This window comes from Mastacembelus armatus, chromosome 2, assembly GCF_900324485.2.
Source record: "Mastacembelus armatus chromosome 2, fMasArm1.2, whole genome shotgun sequence".
NCBI lineage: Eukaryota > Metazoa > Chordata > Actinopteri > Synbranchiformes > Mastacembelidae > Mastacembelus > Mastacembelus armatus.
The window spans coordinates 6,789,155-6,808,793 of record NC_046634.1 but is presented as its reverse complement, the minus strand read 5'-3'; the positions used below and the strand labels follow the sequence as shown (position 1 = coordinate 6,808,793).

Genomic DNA, 19,639 nt, shown 5'->3' with positions numbered 1-19,639 from the left:
GAAGAACTCAAAGGCCAGTTCTAAGGGTGTTATGCTATAATAGATGAGATTTAACTGCAGGCCAATTTGCTTCATAGTTTGAGTTTCTCTGGAACAATCTATAAAGTGAACTTTGTGCTGACAGTGGTGTTTGCAACTTCCTCAAGAAAAGAGTTTCATGACAGCTGGTCTTGTAACTTTAGTTTCCCTTCATCCCACTGTACAGACCCAAAAATTCATCTTCTGTAAATCCCTGCAGGTCTCGCTGTGCAGACATTTGAGCCTTTCCACACTGCACTGTAAGGCTGAAGGGTGTTTGGAGAGTATAAGAGTATAAGATGGTGTGAAAAGTGGGTTAGACTAAGATGAGCAGTACAACTATAAGCCGCAACAAAGTTACATAAAGGTTTGCGAATGTGAAACGAGGATAACTGCACCTCTGAGATAAATTGTGCAGCTGTGTGAAAATGATTTGTGTGGTGATGCCAGACGAAGCACTCTGCAGCACACTTCTTTAGTAACAAATTTTTTTTTATTACAATGTTTCACGGTTTTCCATTTCCGATAATGGTTTGTGGCAGAGTAACATGACTGCTGGGACTTTACAAAACTCCAAAGAATGTTGCTCTACGGGTGAAAGCAAACACATGGAACCAATTGGTGTTATTTTTTTTTTTTTTTTTTGCCTTTTCCTCATTTGAGACAATTCAGAGACAGATTACAACACAAAAGCTATCCCGAATCACTCACAAAGGGGCCAGAGTATGTTACAATTTAACAGTAAGTAAGGTCCACTTCTCGCAGATCTAGATGGAATCCGTTACACATTTTTTAATCCACACGTACAAACAAAAGAAAAAATGTGGCAGACAACTGTATCAATTTCTGGGGCATTTACATTTTGGCCAGCGTACAAAGTTGTGCATTTCTGAAAATTAGAAGACAAAAACAATAATAACAAACAAAGCCTGATGCCTCAGCTTTAACGCAAAAGCAGCCACACAGAAAGGTGGGTGTTGGTGGTTTTGGTGAGACAATGATGAGCTTCCTGGGACACACCCCGTCCCTCAGGCCCCTCTGCTGCACATCAACGTTGGAGGTTAAGGTGATGAAGAAGAGATGTGCACCTTTAGGACCATTTTCTGCAGCTCCCACACCCACTTCCCCTCAGATAAATCTTCCTCACCTCCCCGACAGAAAGACTGCGAAGATGGTCCTGGCTGAGGGGACAGGGCTGACTGCCCTGACGAAGGCGTCATCTGTCCACAGGCTGTGCAGCGTGGTTATTGTTGTCGTTTCATAATTCGGTTACAAAGTTATACAGCTAAAAGAAGTGACTGAAAACAAGGCAATGCAGGAGGAAGGAGGGGTGTACAGTGCATGACGGGAGGGAAGGTCTTCACGACGTCGCCGCTGCCTTCTCCTGTTCGATGGCTGTGGACAGGAAAGAGGAAATGAGATTTAGACTGAAAAACTAAATTCAAATCACTGTAAAAACTTCCAGTTCCTGTTTGTGTACTGGGTTTCAGCACAGAAACAGTTAAGGAATGTGATGTAATGCATGCCCAAACACACACACACACACACACACACGCTGGAGGAATGCCAGCCTTACTTTCTTTTGAAGGCAGGGGATTCTTCTCCTGCGTCTCTGTCTTCTTCAGCTTGGTCTTGTCGAAGCTGGTCACCTCGGAAATGTCGGGCTTGTCGCTCATTGTTGCGGATGGTCTGTAAGAGCAGGAAGACAGTTGAACACAGAGCAGACAAATGGCTGCAGCCTGCTGATAACCGCAGCCTCAAGGAATTCATGCGCAAACTACATCTTTCTGCTTTCAACAGCTTGGAAATCAAATCCAAACAGTAATCAAACAGTAATGATTGATGTTCATTCGGACGTTACAATGTTAATGACAATATTGGAAAAAAGGCCAGATCCACGGAGCATGTGATCCACTCCGTTCTGAACCAGTCAAAGGGCGTTGCCTAAATCTCAGTGACCAAAAATCATTTGTTCTGTTTATCTACATGCGCAACCGCAGATTACTTTTCCCTGTGCTGTGCGCGGCTGCGTCCGCCTTCTTTTGTTCGCCTGCGGCTCTGCCCAGCGTCATTTGACTGTTATCCATCCCGTTACCCCGCACACAGCCCGGGATGCTGCACACTGGGGACAGGCTGCTCCAGACAATAGAGCCAGTCCGTTCAAACTCGACATTTACATAACAATAGAAGTTCCCATGCTGGGCAGAGCGTGAAGATAATGGGAAAAAGTGATAGACTACACGGTTAATGCGCTAATATGACATGAAAATAGCATTAGAAAAATAAAAAGATCATATGCTACAGGTAAAATCTAAAACTGGATTTATGAGCGTCCACTCTGGGGCTTTTCACATGGACGCTGTGCAACATCCGCAAATTCACTTGTCACGTACTTCTCCCCTTGGGGCGCAATGTGAGGGAACCACCGCCCAGATTATTGGCTCCGCTCGTTCTGCTTGGCCAACTTCAACCTGGCGATTTGAAAAGAGGCTCAAAAAGACTCGTCCCCCAGATCCCAAACTAACAAAACGCCGTGAACGAGCTATGGCATCAGTGAAATAACCAGACACAGGCAGCTCGACCACAACGGCAACAAAGGAAAAGGCTGACACGCATCAACGTGCGCGCGTAAAACAAAGACGCATCACACACACAGCAGCTCTGCTGCCACATTACACCCTGTATAATTACACCAGCTTTAAAAACACAAGACTAGCAGCTTTCACTGAAAATCACAGTATCATGCATTTTGTCCGCGATTGGCTATTTGGCACATCTTTACCAAACGCGCTTATCACATTCCTGACATGGACGAAAACAGGCTGAGTCTCTTAAGGTGCACACGACAAAGCATAAAGAAGTGAGATTATATGATAAACAGGACTTACCGAAGTGCTTGCAGACGGCTGGAATGTCTCTGGTCAGTGAGTTGCAGCAGTAGTGGCGCGTCTTTGCGCAAGCATTAGATATAGTCGGAAATATGCTAATGATATCTGACATCACCAGCTGCCTTCCTCCGTCTCCCCCTGCTGGAGAGACGCGGCACGTCCATCTTCATGAGAGCAACGAGTGAAACTGCTGAAAGGCGCCTCATCTGACCATCCCCCTGATTTACCAAATATCAACATGAGCTTTTATTCAGTCTTTGCTTTATGCGCTCAAAACTGCACCTGCTTTATCATTTCAGTGTCAGCATGACGCCCTTACATTTAATATTACTCCAGCTGTTGAACTGGAAATGTAGCATCAGTCCGATTGTTTTTGATCCGAAAATGACTCTAGAGACTTTTACTGCGCTGAATGTGTCCTTCCGCTGTACTTTTCTGCCTGAGCAGCTCTGACTGTGCATTAATGTAGTCTGGGCTCCTCCTGGTGGCCGTTTAAGTTCGTCCTCATAAACGCAGCCATGTGACGCATTATAGAATTGGTAAAACTAAAGAGAAAATGTAACACATGAGTAAATATATTATTATAATTATATAATAATATTATAATTATATGACTATAATATATTGATTTTCACCATCCGGAGGTTCAAAGGCCATGGGTTTACAATTCTCTGTTGAAAGTGCAAGTGAAACTTTAGAAAGTTTGTTCTGTAACAGACCATGAGTTTAATCAAATGACAATCCCATATGTGACAAATTAAGCAGTACATAAAAAAGTAAGATCAAGTAACTCAGTAAATTCAAAACATTGGACTTCAACTTGACTAAATATCTGTAATATTCCTTCAGGCAAAGACCAGCAGCTCAGTGTGTCCATACACCATTGTCAATGTTTTATTGTCAAAGATACACCCTGAAGTGTTACATACTAAAAACACAATCACAACTTTCATCCGCAGGCAAAGAGAAACCTGCCTCGCTGTAATCTTCACACTATGACAAGGCTTTGGGCTGAATCTGGTATCACCTGTCGGAACATGGACAACGTGTCCACTACATCTCTACTAATAAACAACAGACCTGTCAGAGTTTTAAGAGTTTGTAAAATGGTGTATTTTTTTAGCACAACTGGAAGTACTGTGGTCAGAGGATGTTATGCAGAGCTACCAGCAGTGGGTGACAGCAGCTCATTGGAAGAAATGACACAGCAGGACAGGAAACAGCACATGTGGTGCAGCTCACTAACAGAATAAGCGTGTTCAGTCCTCTGACTCTACTCTTTTGTGTCTGTGGTCACATAAAACACAGTCTGACTTAGGGTGCAGGTTTTAAAAGACTGCCAGGGCCTGGTGAGAGCGTTAATCAGGAGCTACGTCCACAGATCACCAGCTACTGCAGAAAAGGGTTAGACTGGAACTGTAATATGTTAACGCTCGGTGGAAAAGGTGCTAATTTTCACATTTTTATTTCTGTGTGAAGCAGAAAAGGCCAAAATATTTCTAATCACTCGATCCAGTGCTATGCTTCGTTTAAGTGGTGCACAAATAATACACGTTACACAGTGGACCTTTTGGTTAAAGGGAATGCCAGACCTCCACAGGTTCAAGGTTCATAAGACTGAAACTGAAACAAGAGAAAAGACTAAACAGAGAAAAAAGATGCTCTTAAATACAGACTTGGTCTTCAGAGAAGGAAGTGATATTTCACATGGTCTCCTGGGTAAAAACATCAGACAATGCGGGAGCCTGATCTTTAAATAGTCACATGGTCAGCCATAAAATCACAAGGCCTTTTCGAGCTTTTCTGAAGGATGTCAGGCCAGAAGTGCCAGCCAAGTTGCCCGATGGGGGGGGGGGGCTGCCCTCTCTCTCGTTGTTTTACAAGGGGACGTGGCTGAAGAGGTAGGACACTGACTCACCATTGTGGGTTCTCCTGATCGCCTCCGCCAGGATCATGGAAATATCGATCACCTGGAGAAAACAACGAGTCCGTCAAGCTGTAGACAGATGGTACACACTCAAATGCAGTAAGGGTAAGGGTTTGGGTTTGGGTTTGGGTTTGGGTTTGTGTGTGTGTGTGTGTGTGTGTGTGTGTGTGTGTGTGTGTGTGTGTGTGTGTGTGTGCGCGCGCTGTGTACCTGGATTTTGGGACACGCCTTCATCTTCTCTTCCTGTGGGATGGTGTTGGTCACCACCACGGCCTCAAACGGCGCATTGTTGATGCGAGATATTGCTGGTCCGGAGAAAATGCCGTGTGTGAGGATGGCGTAGACCTTAACCGCTCCAGCATCAATCAGTCTAAAAGGCGAGGAGCGGTTCAGGTGAAGGTTAAACTCTATTTCTCCTGCCTGCAGACTTTATTCTAATATCAAACTTGCTTTCCAGGCCATCTGTGAGCTTTTGATGATGAGGTGTTTTCTTTATGGATCAAGGTGTTAAACAAACCTGTGTCGCAGTCTCTACTGATAAAAACACCTTATCGTTTAACGTCAACAAGACTGAGTCAGCGCATCCTTCTACACACACACTTTAACACTGATTTCAACTCAGACCAAAGCTCTGCTGTGATTCTACAGTGCAGCACTGAAAAGGTACTGACTTGTCAGCAGCGTGGCAGATGGTGCCGCAGGTGTCGGCCATGTCGTCCACCAGGATGGCCACGCGGTCCTTAACGTCACCCACCAGCACCATGCGGTCCACCTCATTGGCCTTCTTCCTCTCCTTGTGGATGAGAGCAAAGTCCACGTTCAGACGGTCAGCGATGGACGTCACGCTGGACACAACAGGAAGGAGACAATGAGCTCAGGGGACAGAGTCATCAAACAAAATGTTTTTTATCATCAGGTTATGACCTTGTTTACACACAGATCACAATCAAATCACTCACAAAATGGCAAAACTAAACCAAACACTGTTAAGAGGCTCAGAATCGACTGGTACTTTAAGTAACACACAAACGTTCTGTAGCTCCTTCAGATCACAACATGTAGGTCTGCACTCAACCCCCCAGTGTCTTCTCTCTGCACTTCCTCTTACCGTTTTGCTCCGCCAGCATCTGGAGACACAATGATACAGTTTTTCCACTCAGGAATGTTTTCTCTGATCCACTGCAGAACAGCAGGCTCTGCGTACAGGTTGTCTACAGCGATGTCAAAAAAGCCCTTTAACACAAACACACACAGCAAAGTTACTGGTTTGTCCACAGGCAACAGCTAAAGGACTAAATTTTCAGTTTAAACAGGTCAGTCCAAGACATACAGGGTTGCTGCAAAAACCTATCCAGTCAACTGTACAACCCTCACAGGGTATCTAAATCTACTTATGTTAAAATTAGAAAAGTATAAAAAGCAAAAAATTGTCCAAGATACTTATTTACGGCAACGTGAGCCAATGAATGAACTATAACTTTACAAAATCCTAGATAATAGTGAGTCAGGTGGAACAGTCTAGTACTAACCTGGATCTGTGAGGCGTGGAGGTCCATGGTGATGATGTGGTCGGCGCCGGCCACAGACAACATGTTTGCCACCAACTTGGCCGATATCGGTGCTCGACTCTGAGACAAGTGTCGACAAATGAAGAGTCGCTTGAGGTGAGCAAGAAAAAAATACTAAAACCTCCCTCAAACAATCGCTCATGGGGGATTTTTCTCTTCTTTTTACAGTCTTGGAGACTGTTGTCAAAACGATTTCATGTCAATGTTTAGCTCCTCTCAACACTGATTTTCATCAGGAATTATCCAGCTCACAGTGTCTTTTGGTCTCTCAGTCTGTCTGTATCTGACATGAAGTGTTTTTCAGTGAGCCTGTTCTTCTTTATTTCTGTAGCCACTGTTACATAACAAAAACATCCCCGCAGTTTAAATAAATGAGTGGTTGCTATATTAATGCATTCATCAGTTTTAATTTCTTATGGACGTAGATCTTAACAATCACAAACCAGCCTGTTCTTGCTGCTGCGGACGCAGGAGTAAAGATGAGAAACTATTACAGTCTGTCACTCTGAAAATCTAGGCCCCATAACTGCCCCAGGCCTGTTCTCGTCAGGACTTGTTGTCCAAACACACAGCTACCTGGAGATGATGGCTGAGCTGAGCGTGTGTGCGTGAAAAACGAAGAGTTTGCAGGCTCAGGACTTTATGTTTACTACATCAGGATTAGCTGAGGAGCCGAGTGTCCTCATTAGTTAAAACATTCACTGGAACCTGCAGCTCAAATAAAAATAACTGATTCATCTGTGTAGATGCTTTAATCTGCTGTTTCTCAGATGTTGCAAATATACAACAAATAAAAATCATATCTGAGAAATGTACAAATGAAGTATGCTTGCAACAAATGAAGATTGTGTCATTGTCATTTTCTTCCATTTTAAAAACACACATTTTTTTGTTTAGGACTGTTTTACTGTTAAGTAGTTTGTGGCCCTCTGTCGCTTGTGATTACCCACATCACCATTAGAAACATTGTATTGTGAAACGTGACCTGGACCCTGATTGGCAAAGAGTCCTGCAGGAGCCATGTTTGACAAAGTGACATTTTTATCTGAGGTCACCGTGGAAGAGTCTTGGCCTCAATGTTCCACATACATGTGACTGAAACAGCACATTTCTTTAGGACTCACTGAACAAACATGTGCAGGCAGCATGAAGAAAGAGGAGGAAAATAATTCATTAGAAAACTCTCCAGGTACAAAATAGATTAAAAGCACAGCTTTCCTGTTGCTTCATGTGGCCCTGATTTGCTGTTGTAGGTCGTTTAACAACTGAAGCAACACAAGATAATGATTTACAAGATAAGCAGGCTGCCTGAACCAGATGCACAGTCTGCTGGAAAACCTTGTGTGTCAATTACCAGATTTTCCAAGAGCAGCAAACACAAATCACACAAATCGTGCTGCAATAACACTTCACTGCTTTTTCTCTGCTGTGGTTTTTCATTAATGCACGGCTGCAAAATGAGTGAACATGTCAACCTGCAGCGCTCAAGGAGAATTTAAGACGTTGCTGCAGCAACTTGTTGCGACCATGACTTCTAGGAAGGTCACGTCAGAAGCAACAAAACAAATACAAGTCACACTTTAACCCTCGGTGGAAGCAGGAGCTGCCCGATTCATTCAGTTAGAGAACGTTTTACAGAGCAGAACAGTCGGCTGCATGTGTGTGTGTGTTTACCTTATCCTTCTTGTCCTGCCGGGCGTAGGGGAAGCAGGGGATGACGGCGGTGACGCGGGATGAAGAGGCAATCTTGCAGGCATTGATCATGATCAGCAGCTCCATCAGGTTGTCGTTAATTTCACCACAACCGCTCTGCACAATGTACACATCCTCGCCTCGCACGCTCTCCCCGATTTCCACGCTGCAGAAAACAGGGAAAAGACACCACATCAGACACTGGAAGCTTCAGCAGGTAGAAAGGCCACAGAGGAGAACCTCACATGGATTTGAAATCAAACATATTAACTATGATTGATACAGAAGATGCAATAAAAAGTCCATAAGAGCATCAACAAAACATGCAGAAATCAGATATTTTCAGCTTCGCCCACAGTCTCCCATCGCCAGTATGTGATGACCATACCTGTGCATAGCAACATGTCTGTGAACCAGCTAATATGAAAACTGCTTCACACACACAAACACAAGTTAGGCTGGAAATTTATTAGTATTATTATTATTATTTTTAAGAGAGATCAGTTTAAATCTGATCATTTTGCAGCTCACTTTTTCTGAAGTCACATCATGGCATGTAAAGAAGATCCCAAAGCACAAAACTTAACAGGTTCTAGAAACTAGATCTGGCAACCTGTGGCCTGAGCTTCAGTACAGACACCAAGCCTATAACTTTTTAGTCTCATACTCTGAGAAATATTAAATACAACAAGTTACAGTTCTCAAGTGTTAAAGTAGAACATAAGCAGCTGATCTCTGCCTAAAAATGATTAAATCTCAGCCTGAACTTCAGTTTATACTTTGTCTGTGTTGAAACGGTTCATGGCAGAACCTGTTCTGTGACAGTCAACTTGTACCTTAACATCTGTCTCTTTACTCCAATGAAACCTTTAGTTTGACAGGAACAGTCTGCATGAAACATTAAAATCTGCCTGCTACATATTCAGGACGAGCTGCTGCCGCCTTGAACAAAACAGACGCTAAAATGAAACATCAGTCAAGGTAGCACAACACGAAATACACAGGACACAAAAAGTGACCTTTACCACACAAAGAGTCACATTTCTGCTGTACTACCAAAGTCTGGACAACTGCCCTACACTGCAGCAACCATGTTCTGACAGCAAACACACCACTGTCAATAAGCTTTTACTTGGACCCGTTTCCTTCCCAGGAATCCAGTCCTTGACCTCTGCAAGTCACCTGCCAAAACTTGTGCGGGAGCTGTGAGAAGAGCAGCTATTATTGTGGCGCTCTAAGCTCCCTGCCAGTTTGTGAGGATGAGAAAATAATCTCTGTTTTGCACTTTGTGACGCCCAAACAGCTGCGTTCCCTAGAGAGAAACCTCGCCACGGATAATCAGAGCTTTCACTGGACTATAAGGGCTGTGGATGGAAACATCCCCAGCAGAGAAGGTCTTATATGTGGATAAAGTGTGAAGAAGATCCGACCCTGCTAAAGGAGGAAACTCCAGGGGAAAACGATCAAACAATATTTTTTTGGTAGATGCTTTTAATCAGAGTACATTACACTGACTACACAGGTGCACAGCACTAAAACCCAGCTCAGTAAAGGCAGAAAAGTCTTTTGCAATGCCGTTAAAGGAAGGGTTGCTCAGCACCTGACTTCTTTTTTTAAAAGAACACAAACTCGTTTTACATCATTTTGCATATTTCTACAGTCGTTTGTCTGTCTATAGGGGTGTTCTCTGTTAAGCCCTTTTTCATAGTTTGCTTTTCATTTTCAGCATGGTGACTTGGTGCTTAGCACTGCTGCCTTACAGCAGGAAGGTTCCTGGTTTGAAACCCATCAGGGGCCTTTCTGTGTGGAGTTTGCATGTTCTCCCTGTGCTTGTGTGGGTTTTCTCCAGGTACTCTGGTTTCCTCCCACAGTCCAAAAACATGTATGTCAGGTTGATTGGTGACTCTAAATTGCCCATAGGAGTGAGTGTGAGTGTGTGAGGTTGTTTGTCTCTATGTGGCCCTGTGATGGACTGGGGACCTGTCCAGGGTGTACCCCTGCCTTTCACCCAGAGAGAGCTGGGATAGGCTCCAGCAGATCCCTGTGACCCTAAATAGGAATAAGTGGGTATAGATAATGGATGAATGGATGTTTCTCTGGTGTGTGGACCCTTGACCTGTCGGGCCCCTGGCTTAGACTAGAACATAAATCATGTGAATCCAGTGAGTAAGCTAACACCCATTATCGTACACGCCAGCTGGACTAATGTCCACACAGGTCTCAGCGGTCCTCTCCTCAGCCAGGTCAACTGTTCCCACTAACCTGAAGTAACGTTAGCACCTTTACAGCCCAGGTAAACACAACAGCACACTCTGGGGCAATAAACTCCACCAAATCCGTCAGTAGCGGCGAGGACAGTGCTGCTGTCCGATAAAGGACGCACAGCGTTAGCTCGCTAGCCGGGTGTATTTACATGCTGCTGGCTAATCACGTGTCAGCCCGCTCAATGCTGAAATTAGCTTCAAGCTAACGAGCCCACATGGAGCCAAAGCAAACAGGCACCTCACGCTTGAATTAAAGGCCAAACACCAGAGAACAATGTGCATCGTGCACAGCAGAAAAACGACTCACCACGTCTCCTGGTTGCTGAACTTCTTCGTGATCACTTTGCCCAGATCCAGCCCCAGACGATCGGCCACTTTCTGGGACAGGTCGTGGTGAGAGCTCCCGCTGAAAAGCACGATGTTAGGCATGTCCGACAGGCCGGTGCAGTTTGCTCAACGTCAGAGATTAACAAAAGCTTAAAAACTCTCGGGCTCTCCCCAGGTTAGGGCGTTGGAAACGGAAAGATGAGTGCGCTAATGTTGCAGCCCGGGCATCGCAGATGTGCAGCGGCGAAGAGGAAGCGTCTGCTCGGTGTTTGCGCCGTAAGAGGGGAAGTGGCCTCCTCTCATTGGACAGTACAGCTGTCACTGACACACTGTCCTGATCTTTACTAAACGCAGAGACCTTTTCTCACATTCACTAAGACTGATCATCTCATGGAGACCTCAAAAACTACTCTGGGTCCTTATTTTACCTTTTACACTTATTCTTTCCTGCTGCAGCAGCAGGAGCAGGAGCAGCAGGAAAGATGTTAGTGATGAATATAGATGTTAGTGATCCCTTTTCATTCAATGTTTTAGGTTCTGCATTTATCATTTTGTTCCATCTGTTTATGACCCTGCACATGCTGTTCACATCCTCCTGTTTTTCTTATAATTGCATTTATTTATTTAAACTCATGTTAATTGACGTGAAAACACTAAAATCAAAAAGTCAGTGGGTGCAGCTTCTCAAACAGGGATTTTTTTGCTTGTCTTCTACAATAATCAGCTCATCTTTATAATTTGGGCTTTTAGAAATGATAATAGATGTGATCTGAGCAGGGTGCAGTCACCTGATGCTGCCTAATTTCACGCGCACTTGTTATATTAGGATAAATGTAATTCGATTTTGCACTCAGAGAGAAGTCAGCTGATACTTCATGCTCCTTATATGTCTGATCAAACCAAGGAGCTTGAGGTCAGGACCTTGTGATTTGTGATGCTGCTCTGGGCAATAATCTGATGCTCCTCGGATCCAGCACAGACCAGACACTGGAAACATCCCCAAACCCAAGAGGGGTTTTCTCAGCTGTGTGGCCTTTGACGTGCCAGGAATTCCAATGCAAGCTGCACTATTGATTATTTTCTTGCATTGCATTATACCAGACTTTGATAAATCATTTCATTGAAGTGATAAAAGCAGAAAAACACCAAAACATTCCACTAAAGAAAAGCTTCCTCAGGTCTTCTGTTGTCTACTGATCTGACTTTTCATTGTCAGCCAAATAATCAGATTTTATCAGACATTAAGAGAAGACACTACACTTAAAATAACTCAACAGTAGCTGCTCCCTGTGAGTCTATCTGCTGAACTGATATTTGTCCAGGCAGCTCATTACTGATTTATAGAACCTCTGAAAAAGCACCAAATACTCCTCAGTCCTGACCTTCTTCATTCCTCATCAGCTTTGATGTAATTCCATACAAAAATACTACCACAGTTACTTTTTCAGAAATATATTTTATAGATGATAGAGATGAAATGTCCAAAGCGTAGGTCCCAAAGAAAGATAACATTTTTCATCAAGAGAGACAAACAACAAACAAAAAATAGCTTTTTTTATCCATTTACATGTAAACCAAGAATTGCTCTTGAGCCACAGTGGTTTTATATATATAGAACTGGCCGAGGTGGGTGTGACAATCAAACAACGATGCCCTTGTTCCAAACTTTTAGCCGTCATTTCTCTACCGTAACAGTGCCCGTTTGGTAAAAATCTTTAAAAGAGGTGCATTCTTTGGGAGTCTTTAAGGTGTGAATGTAGCAGAGTTTGGCAGAGCACGTGTCTCTTAAACACAGTCCATACATGTTGTAAGTGCTGTTGTCAAAATCACTTATTGGAAACAATATTCAATAAGAACAATATCAAATGTTTCTCAGTGTCTTTTCATTTCTTTGAACACCAGAGAGGAAGAAAACCGTCCCGCCTGGTGCTCTTGGGGAGTTGCCGTGGGAGGTTTTGTTTTTTAAGTCCTCCAGTGTTCTTCTTCTATTGTGCAAGTATATTTTTATTACATAGACAAGCAGGCATGCTGACTCACAAACCATGCAAAGAGTTAAAGTTGGCACGAGCAGACTGCAAAACAGAAATAGTAGTATTAAAGTTTCTACAAAAAACCACAAATTCCTATTTAAAAAAATGTTACGCCAAATTAAAAAGTAACAAGTGGAATGTTTTGTTAGACATAAAAAAAGTTCTTCAAATGATATCAACTCAAAATCAACATGATAGTCATTGTAAATCAGGTGTTCAATAAAGCAGTTGACAGGTAATTTTAGTGTAATGTGATCTATCGGTAGTGTCAGATCAGTTGAATTTAAGCAGGAAAAGAGCAGAAGGAGACACTGATGTTGCAGACAGTCAAACACGAAAGTGAGACACATCCTCACTAAGAGATTTTTAAAAGGTATTAGCTGATGTTTTCCATCCAAAACTGGTTAAAACTCTACATTCTTGACATCTGTGTCCCCTTCGTTTCTTTTCCTGCCAAACACTCAGCTGGCTACATGAAACGGCCTCTAACCTTTTTGGGTTTGTGATGTTGTCACAGTTTAAAGGTAGGTGCATATCATCCATGCACAAGAAGAAAATGTATTGGTTAGGCAACAAAGTGATCAAATGTTTCTCCGAAGGTGTTAAAGTCAATTGCAGTGTCGTGTAGTCATGACGTGTCACTTGTGGGCAACTTGAAAACAGTGCAGTTGATGACAACTTAAATATGCTGCTTTTTTAACTTCAGGGAGTAGCATCATACACATACTGTTTTCGCTCACAATATCATAGCTGTCATTAGTTAGTACATTTATAAATTTTCATATACAAATCTCCTATAAACAGTAGATGTTATAAATACACAATGAAAATGCGGAAAGGCCTAGAGAGCCGTAGAAAGAAAGAAAGAGTTGCTCCTTATTTTTGATAAATACAAGAAAGAAAGTCTTGAACAAGAAGTGACATTAGTACTAATATGTGAATGGCAGCCCTATAACTATCCAGAAAATGGATAAAAACACAGAACAAAATCTATGGATGACGAAGTTATAAAAATAATCTTATACGATTAAAAATAAAAAGTGGACACACTTACCAAACACAGTTCTGATATTGTACATTGACAACTTGATGTGGAAACCATACATGTGGATAGAAACAGGCAATACTTGATTACTGCCTCTCAAAATATATTCAATTCAATATACATGACTAATGTTCAGCTCACACTAGTAACTAAGGTAGTTGCCAACTGGCGAAGCATGGGAGGTCGATCACGTGTCAACAACTGCTTGATCTGTGAAGGATTAAATCAGTAAACAGTGAACTGAGTATTGGGAGCCTTTTCCAAAAGTGCCAGTACGAGAAATGTTTGCCGACTTGCCAGTGAAAGTACTACTGTAAATGCAAACTCATGCTTTGGCTTCTCTTGCTTGGCTTTGTCTTTTGGATAACATTCAAAACTCTTGCAAAAATGTCTGCTCTCTGCTCAAATGCATGCTTTATGTGTTCACAAAGAAATGACTGATTAAAGGGAAGCTACATCAAAGGCTAAACCTTTTTGACAGTTTCAATCTAATCTCCTTGTTTGAAGGTCTCCATGTTTGCACCTCTATCTACTGAAGCTGGCAACTACCTTTACAAAGCGTTTTCTTTTTTACAGAAAAATAGATCCATCCAAAAGTAAAGTAACTCTTCAACGGAGGCTGTGAGAGACGTAAATGTTGTCTTCATCACGATCCAAGTAAACATGCTGAAATAGTTTGCTTTATTTTTCTCGTTCTCGTCCCCTAAAGAACGTGAAACTCTCCGTCTCCCTCCCTCGCAGCAATTTCTCAGCGAGAGAAATCTTAACTTAAGGCAATCTTTTCCTGAACAATCCTGAAATCCAGCGGACCCTCACCAAGGCACTCCTCTCACTCTTCAACCTTCTACAACAGGCTGGTCCAGCAAGGTGACAGTCTCACCATCAAATCTTTGTAAAGGCCTACTGAAACTTCAGCCAATTAAAGTCCACAGTGAATGCATCTTGGAATATATTATCTCAGTTGCCATGATGCCCTTGTTTTGTAGGGAAAAATAACTGATTAAAGAGAAAAGAAAATCCCCGAGCTGTGTGTAACAGCTGGAGACATCTGCTGTCCCTGGTGTCCTTACTGTATGTGGTCAGAGGGCAGCTGCGTAAAGCACCGTATGTTTCTGCACACAAGTGTTATCAACCCTTTCTATGACGAGCCTGGATCTTGCCCTCGCTCCAAATAGACTCGCCCGCTGCCTTGGTCACCTGGTAACCGCTGTGGGCTAACGTGGGGGTGCGAAGACTGACAGAAAAAATGAGTGTCTCTCAGCGAATGCCACCAAAGCAACGCTGTTATGTTTAATTTTTTTCCAATTCAGTCCTCTGTCTCCTGATTGGCTCCCTACTTTGAGGCTGAGCCCACCCCCTCTCCCTCGTTTTGGCCGAGGGGCCGCCAATCAAGGTGACTGACGTGGTGAGTGGGGTTAGGGGGACTAAATGAACGGATCAGTCGAGACTCTTCGCAGCTCAAAGAGGTGTTCTCCGGAGAGGTCAATGGGAGCAGTGTGACACCCTCATGTTTCCCTCCGTTACAGTGGTTCCTCCTCTTCCATCGGTTCCTCCTCTGGCCTGTTGGGAAAATAAGACAGAGATATTAACCGTCAGATTGCCAAGTGGCATGTTGCCCTGCAGCTGTGCTTTACATGCAGATAGCCTCCTGACCCACAGAGCTTCCAGAAAATCCTGTATATCTAGTGAACAGATTAAAAATCACAATCATTCTCCAGGATATTGGATCCTTTACCTTTGATCCATGGTGTTGGTGTTGGCCACGGACAGAGAGGCCATGGCGCTGACAGCCTCAGCCTCCTCAGAGTCTCCTCGTTTGGCCTCCAACAGGGAAAGTCCTAGCCGTGGGGAGTAGCGATGCACCGAGCGCCAGTACTTACCTGAGAGGACGGAGCAGCAGTAGAAGATGGAAGCAAAAAACAAAAAGGACATGAGTGAAGCAGATAACATGGTATGATGGGGGATGTCTGTGTGTTATGGTAACTGAGGTGTGTTCCTGGTATATGGGTTAAATAATCAACAAACAGAGGCCCTGCAAGCAAACCCTAAGTGGCAAACTGACAAAAATGACCAAAAACGTAATAATGGGGCCAAGATGAGCTATTGTTTGTATTTTCTCTTAGAGAAAATAGCAAAAATGATAAACATTGTAGATTTTATAATCAGTGAGTTTAACAAGAATCATAAATGTGTGTCTTGCAGCTTTATACTACAAATGTTCCGTTGTGCTGAAAATGTACTGAGTGTTCTGAAAAAATCCACAGTTAAGTTGTCAAAGCCATGAAGTATGGGTCCCTCAATGTGCACATCTGTGTCATATCACTGAGGATGAACTCACTGTGAGTCTCTAAAACTTTCTCCAGAGAGTGGACAGCGTTGGGGTTGGGCCTCTGCTCAAGAACAGCCTTTGGCAGTGGGTCCAGCTGCACAAGACAAAAACACAAACACAAGCATGTAACAGGCTGAAGTTCTCATGCCTTCCACAAGGGGTCAACCTGGAAATAATGCACCATGTAACATCAGTTCATTCCACTGTGGCCTGTCTGGGTCACATGACTAATGAATCATCTCGTGACCTCCTGTAACATTTCAACCAAACAAACACATGAAACAACTGATCACAAAACACTGAAATGTATCGATCTGAGTCAAGATATGAAACTCCTGGTAGTATCTGTCACAGGTTTTATAAAGCACAGCTTTAAGTTGTTCTAGAAATGTACAGTAAAACCTTCCATCAGCGCCTCGATGTGTTATAAGATTAAATCACACATCTGGAAGAAGTAAGAGACCAGATTACTGCTGATGTAACAGTAAATCTTTCCCTTATGTTCTTCAGTTATGACTCAGCAGATAAACATACGACAGAAATAAGAGAAACCTCTAGTTATTAAAATGTCTTCATGTCCTCAAGTAGGTGTAAAATAACAGAAGTAAAAATAGAAGGATTTCTATGAGCCTAATTCAACACAACTGCCTGGCTCCCACCCAGAGTAACATGCTCTGCTCCATTTTGTTTCCAACATCGACTCTGTGGTCGAGCCTGAGGAACATTAATGAACACTCTGACCTTGTATGTTAGCAAAGTGACCTCCTTACCTCCTGCCCGAGCAGGGCGGCCACGCAGGCCTCGGAGGCGTCACAGATGGCGGTGAGGTCGTGGCCTCCCTCCAGAGCCAGGACCACCCGGCCCCCAGCGAGGGTCATCAGCTGCCTGGTTAGGTAGCCAAAACCTGACGAATGGGTTAGAAGAGAGAACAAGATATAGAAATGAGTTGGTGGCATTCTTTAGCAGATGACTTTCATTTACATACACAATTTTCAGTATTTGTCAGTCCCCAACTCATGTGCGGGTGTTTGTTCTGTGTGGTCGACTGCTGGAGTACGAGATAAGAGACGTTCTTCAGATAATCTCGTACTCACATTTGGAGCTCAGAGTGTAGCCGCCCAGAGGTGGAGGGTGTCCCTCCACAGCATCAAAGCCACAAGAAACCAGCACGATGTCTGGAGCAAACTCATTGGCTATAGGCATCACTACTGACCTGGGAGTGGGAGGGTGGAGAACAAAGATAAACATAGTAGAACAGCTAATATTGTCATGTGAACGTAGAAGATACTCAACCAGCGCTCACACTGATATATTATCTTTGTTTGACTGACCCAGGGGAAGGCTTCACAAAAGCTTTTTCTGCATTATGGCTCATGTTCCTCATCGTTTTTCACACAAACAATGGGGTGACAATATAATGACGCTGTACAATTAAAACAGTCTATCTCTAAATTCAAATACATCCTTTTCTTTTCAGGTCCCTGCTTTTTTGTCCAAATTTACAACAACTCTGACAGTGCTATTAAATGTGTAAATGTACTACAGATAAAACTAGGACTAGAACTATGAAGAACTGGATTAACTCTCAGGTAAAACTGGGTTGTCTGTGTGTGATCTGGTACCTGAAGGCAGCCAGGTACTCAGCATCTCCCATGGGTGGATCGAGGCCTCCAGTGAAGGCAACATTAACATTAAACCCGACTCCAGGACCACTGCCCACCTGCAATGAGAAGCACACAGATGACTCATATTCATAGCAAATGAACAGCAACATTGCTTTTTCTTTCTTTTCTGGGAGTTTGGTCTCAATAACAGCTGAGACAAGGCTTGTCCTACTGAAAGAAGTTTTGTTTAATGTATTTATTGAGTAACTATAGCTTATATTACTCAAATGTGAAAATTAGCTGATTGAACTCTGGGATCTTGTGATCTGATTTTTTTCCACAATAAAAACAATAAACAGATTTAATAAAAATGTTCCTGAGTTCTGCTCTAAAGCTTTCATCATCAATCTAATGTTAGTTCATGTTTTATTCTTCAAAATCAGCTCATTTGGCAGAACGAATCCACATCCAATCATCTGTTTAAACCGAGTCTGGTGTAAATGCACTTGGATGTGTTTTGTTGAGACACTCACCTCGTCAGGTGCTCCACTTCCTGGGAAGAAGTTGCCGTCGTCATAGCGATGAATAGACACATAAAGAACATTAGGGTCATCGTAGAATGCTTGCTGGGTGCCGTTGCCATGGTGAACGTCCTGAAGGTAGACAGGACAGACATAATATAATCACAAGCCTCTCCATACTGTGTGTGTCTTTAAACAAACATACCAGAGGAAAGCTTGAGAAGACAATCGAATGGGTCCGGTTTAAAACGAACTAAAGAGACAGGGTTATTCATGAGACTGACCCAGTCCACAATGAGGATCTTGCTGATGTTCAGTCTCTGCTGCAGCAGTTTGGCAGCGATGGCCACAGAGTTGAAGTAGCAGAAACCCCTGAAACAGAAGCAGACAGAGGCAGAGCTGAGTGGTTCCACTTGTTAGGAAATTCATCTGTGCCAAAATACTTTCCTGCTCCAGTTTCATGTTTTTATGATGCATTTGAAACATGTTGTGAGAAGGATTTACAAAATAAACAAAGCAGTCCATGAAACAGCTGTCAAAAATAAAAAACACTCATTACTTTATGTGCAAGTAAACCCAATAGTTTATGAAATTTCTCCTGTAAAAGAGCCTGTTCCAACACTAATATCTCAATACGCACACATTAAATATCACTACTGAGCATGGTGATGATTCTGGCCTTACATGGGAGTGCTCTCCTCTGCGTGGTGTCCAGGAGGGCGGACCACAGCAAAACCATTCTGGAAAAACAGACAGGCACTGATCACCTCTGCTGAAATGTTGTAATGTAGCCAAACAAAAGAGGGCTGACCATATTGTTTAAAAATGCTGCCTGTGATTGCTTCTGACTCTTTGAGCAGTAAGATCACCACTGACTGTTTACTGACCAGCTGGAATAAACTGTGTAACAAACCTTTAAGGATTGTCAAAGCCAGTGGAAAATCTATGAGCTGTTTAAAATGACAAAGGATGTGGGAAAGACAGGAAGCGACAGATAAAAACCAGATGAGTGACCATGGTTACCTTCAGCTCTTCAGTAGCCACTTTGAAAACGAGCTCCACTACAGAGCCAACAGCGAGTCGAGCTGCGCTGGAGGAGTGGACCTCGTTCCAAATGGTGTCGCTGTCCACCTACAAACAACAGACAATTCTCACACCTGAGCTAAATCCAAAACATGACACTAAAACCTACTAACACATGACTTCATCTTCCAAATGCTAATACGTTTCAGCAATTCATGCACTTTAGACAATGTTTTTGCACTTTTAAAAACATTTCATATCAGAAACCTATTTTACATCACACTGTATACTTGTGTAATAATTCACTCTACAGCTCTTCTCACCCCCACTCCTCCGCACGGCAGCCGCACAAACATGGGAGTGATTGAACCTGGAGATCAGGAAATAAATAAAAAATCAGGGA

General features: G+C 43.1%; 3 protein-coding genes across 8 annotated transcripts in view; all 3 read right to left on the bottom strand.

Annotated features, from left to right (window-relative positions):
- Window positions 1-492: 492 nt before the first annotated feature.
- LOC113127267 (thymosin beta-12) lies at window positions 493-3,062 on the bottom strand. Its single transcript, XM_026301697.1, has 3 exons — window positions 2,907-3,062; window positions 1,595-1,707; window positions 493-1,413 (listed from the first exon to the last, which is right to left on the bottom strand). The coding sequence occupies exons 2-3, from the start codon at window positions 1,692-1,694 to the stop codon at window positions 1,379-1,381; spliced, it is 135 nt and encodes a 44-aa protein (XP_026157482.1). The 5' UTR covers window positions 1,695-1,707; window positions 2,907-3,062; the 3' UTR covers window positions 493-1,378.
- Window positions 3,063-3,608: 546 nt separating this feature from the next.
- LOC113127266 (ribose-phosphate pyrophosphokinase 2) lies at window positions 3,609-10,959 on the bottom strand. The gene is made up of 7 exons (XM_026301696.2): window positions 10,665-10,959; window positions 8,076-8,259; window positions 6,363-6,461; window positions 5,942-6,066; window positions 5,505-5,678; window positions 5,044-5,203; window positions 3,609-4,876 (listed from the first exon to the last, which is right to left on the bottom strand). Exons 1-7 carry the CDS (start codon window positions 10,784-10,786, stop codon window positions 4,784-4,786), a joined length of 957 nt encoding a protein of 318 aa, XP_026157481.1. The 5' UTR covers window positions 10,787-10,959; the 3' UTR covers window positions 3,609-4,783.
- Window positions 10,960-12,120: 1,161 nt separating this feature from the next.
- LOC113127265 (histone deacetylase 4-like) overlaps window positions 12,121-19,639 on the bottom strand; it is a 48,472-nt gene continuing 40,953 nt past the window's right edge. For 5 of the 6 annotated variants that reach the window (XM_026301693.1, XM_026301692.1, XM_026301694.1 and 2 more), the window contains 11 exons: window positions 19,560-19,606; window positions 19,237-19,344; window positions 18,898-18,953; window positions 18,498-18,585; window positions 18,226-18,345; window positions 17,711-17,808; window positions 17,183-17,301; window positions 16,859-16,992; window positions 16,098-16,182; window positions 15,495-15,639; window positions 12,121-15,319 (listed from right to left, as the gene is read on the bottom strand). In XM_026301693.1, coding sequence (XP_026157478.1) covers window positions 15,280-15,319; window positions 15,495-15,639; window positions 16,098-16,182; window positions 16,859-16,992; window positions 17,183-17,301; window positions 17,711-17,808; window positions 18,226-18,345; window positions 18,498-18,585; window positions 18,898-18,953; window positions 19,237-19,344; window positions 19,560-19,606 — 1,040 coding nt within the window. In that variant the 3' untranslated portion in view covers window positions 12,121-15,279. Of the gene's footprint in view, window positions 15,320-15,494; window positions 15,640-16,097; window positions 16,183-16,829; window positions 16,993-17,182; window positions 17,302-17,710; window positions 17,809-18,225; window positions 18,346-18,497; window positions 18,586-18,897; window positions 18,954-19,236; window positions 19,345-19,559; window positions 19,607-19,639 lie in introns of those variants that run through there. The other variant, XR_003295406.1, reaches the window with a different exon arrangement.

What these genes read in the sequence shown, in the direction of transcription:
- LOC113127267 (XM_026301697.1), bottom strand. Translation starts at nt 1,694, where the DNA reads ATGAGCGACAAGCCCGACATTTCCGAGGTGACCAGCTTCGACAAGACC. An exon ending in TCCCCTGCCTTCAAAAGAAA is followed by an intron (nt 1,414 to 1,594) that starts GTAAGGCTGGCA and finishes TCCTGTCCACAG; the next exon opens with CCATCGAACAGGAGAAGGCA.
- LOC113127266 (XM_026301696.2), bottom strand. Translation starts at nt 10,786, where the DNA reads ATGCCTAACATCGTGCTTTTCAGCGGGAGCTCTCACCACGACCTGTCC. An exon ending in TTCAGCAACCAGGAGACGTG is followed by an intron (nt 8,260 to 10,664) that starts GTGAGTCGTTTT and finishes TGTTTTCTGCAG; the next exon opens with CGTGGAAATCGGGGAGAGCG. An exon ending in TCCACGCCTCACAGATCCAG is followed by an intron (nt 6,067 to 6,362) that starts GTTAGTACTAGA and finishes TTTGTGTTAAAG; the next exon opens with GGCTTTTTTGACATCGCTGT.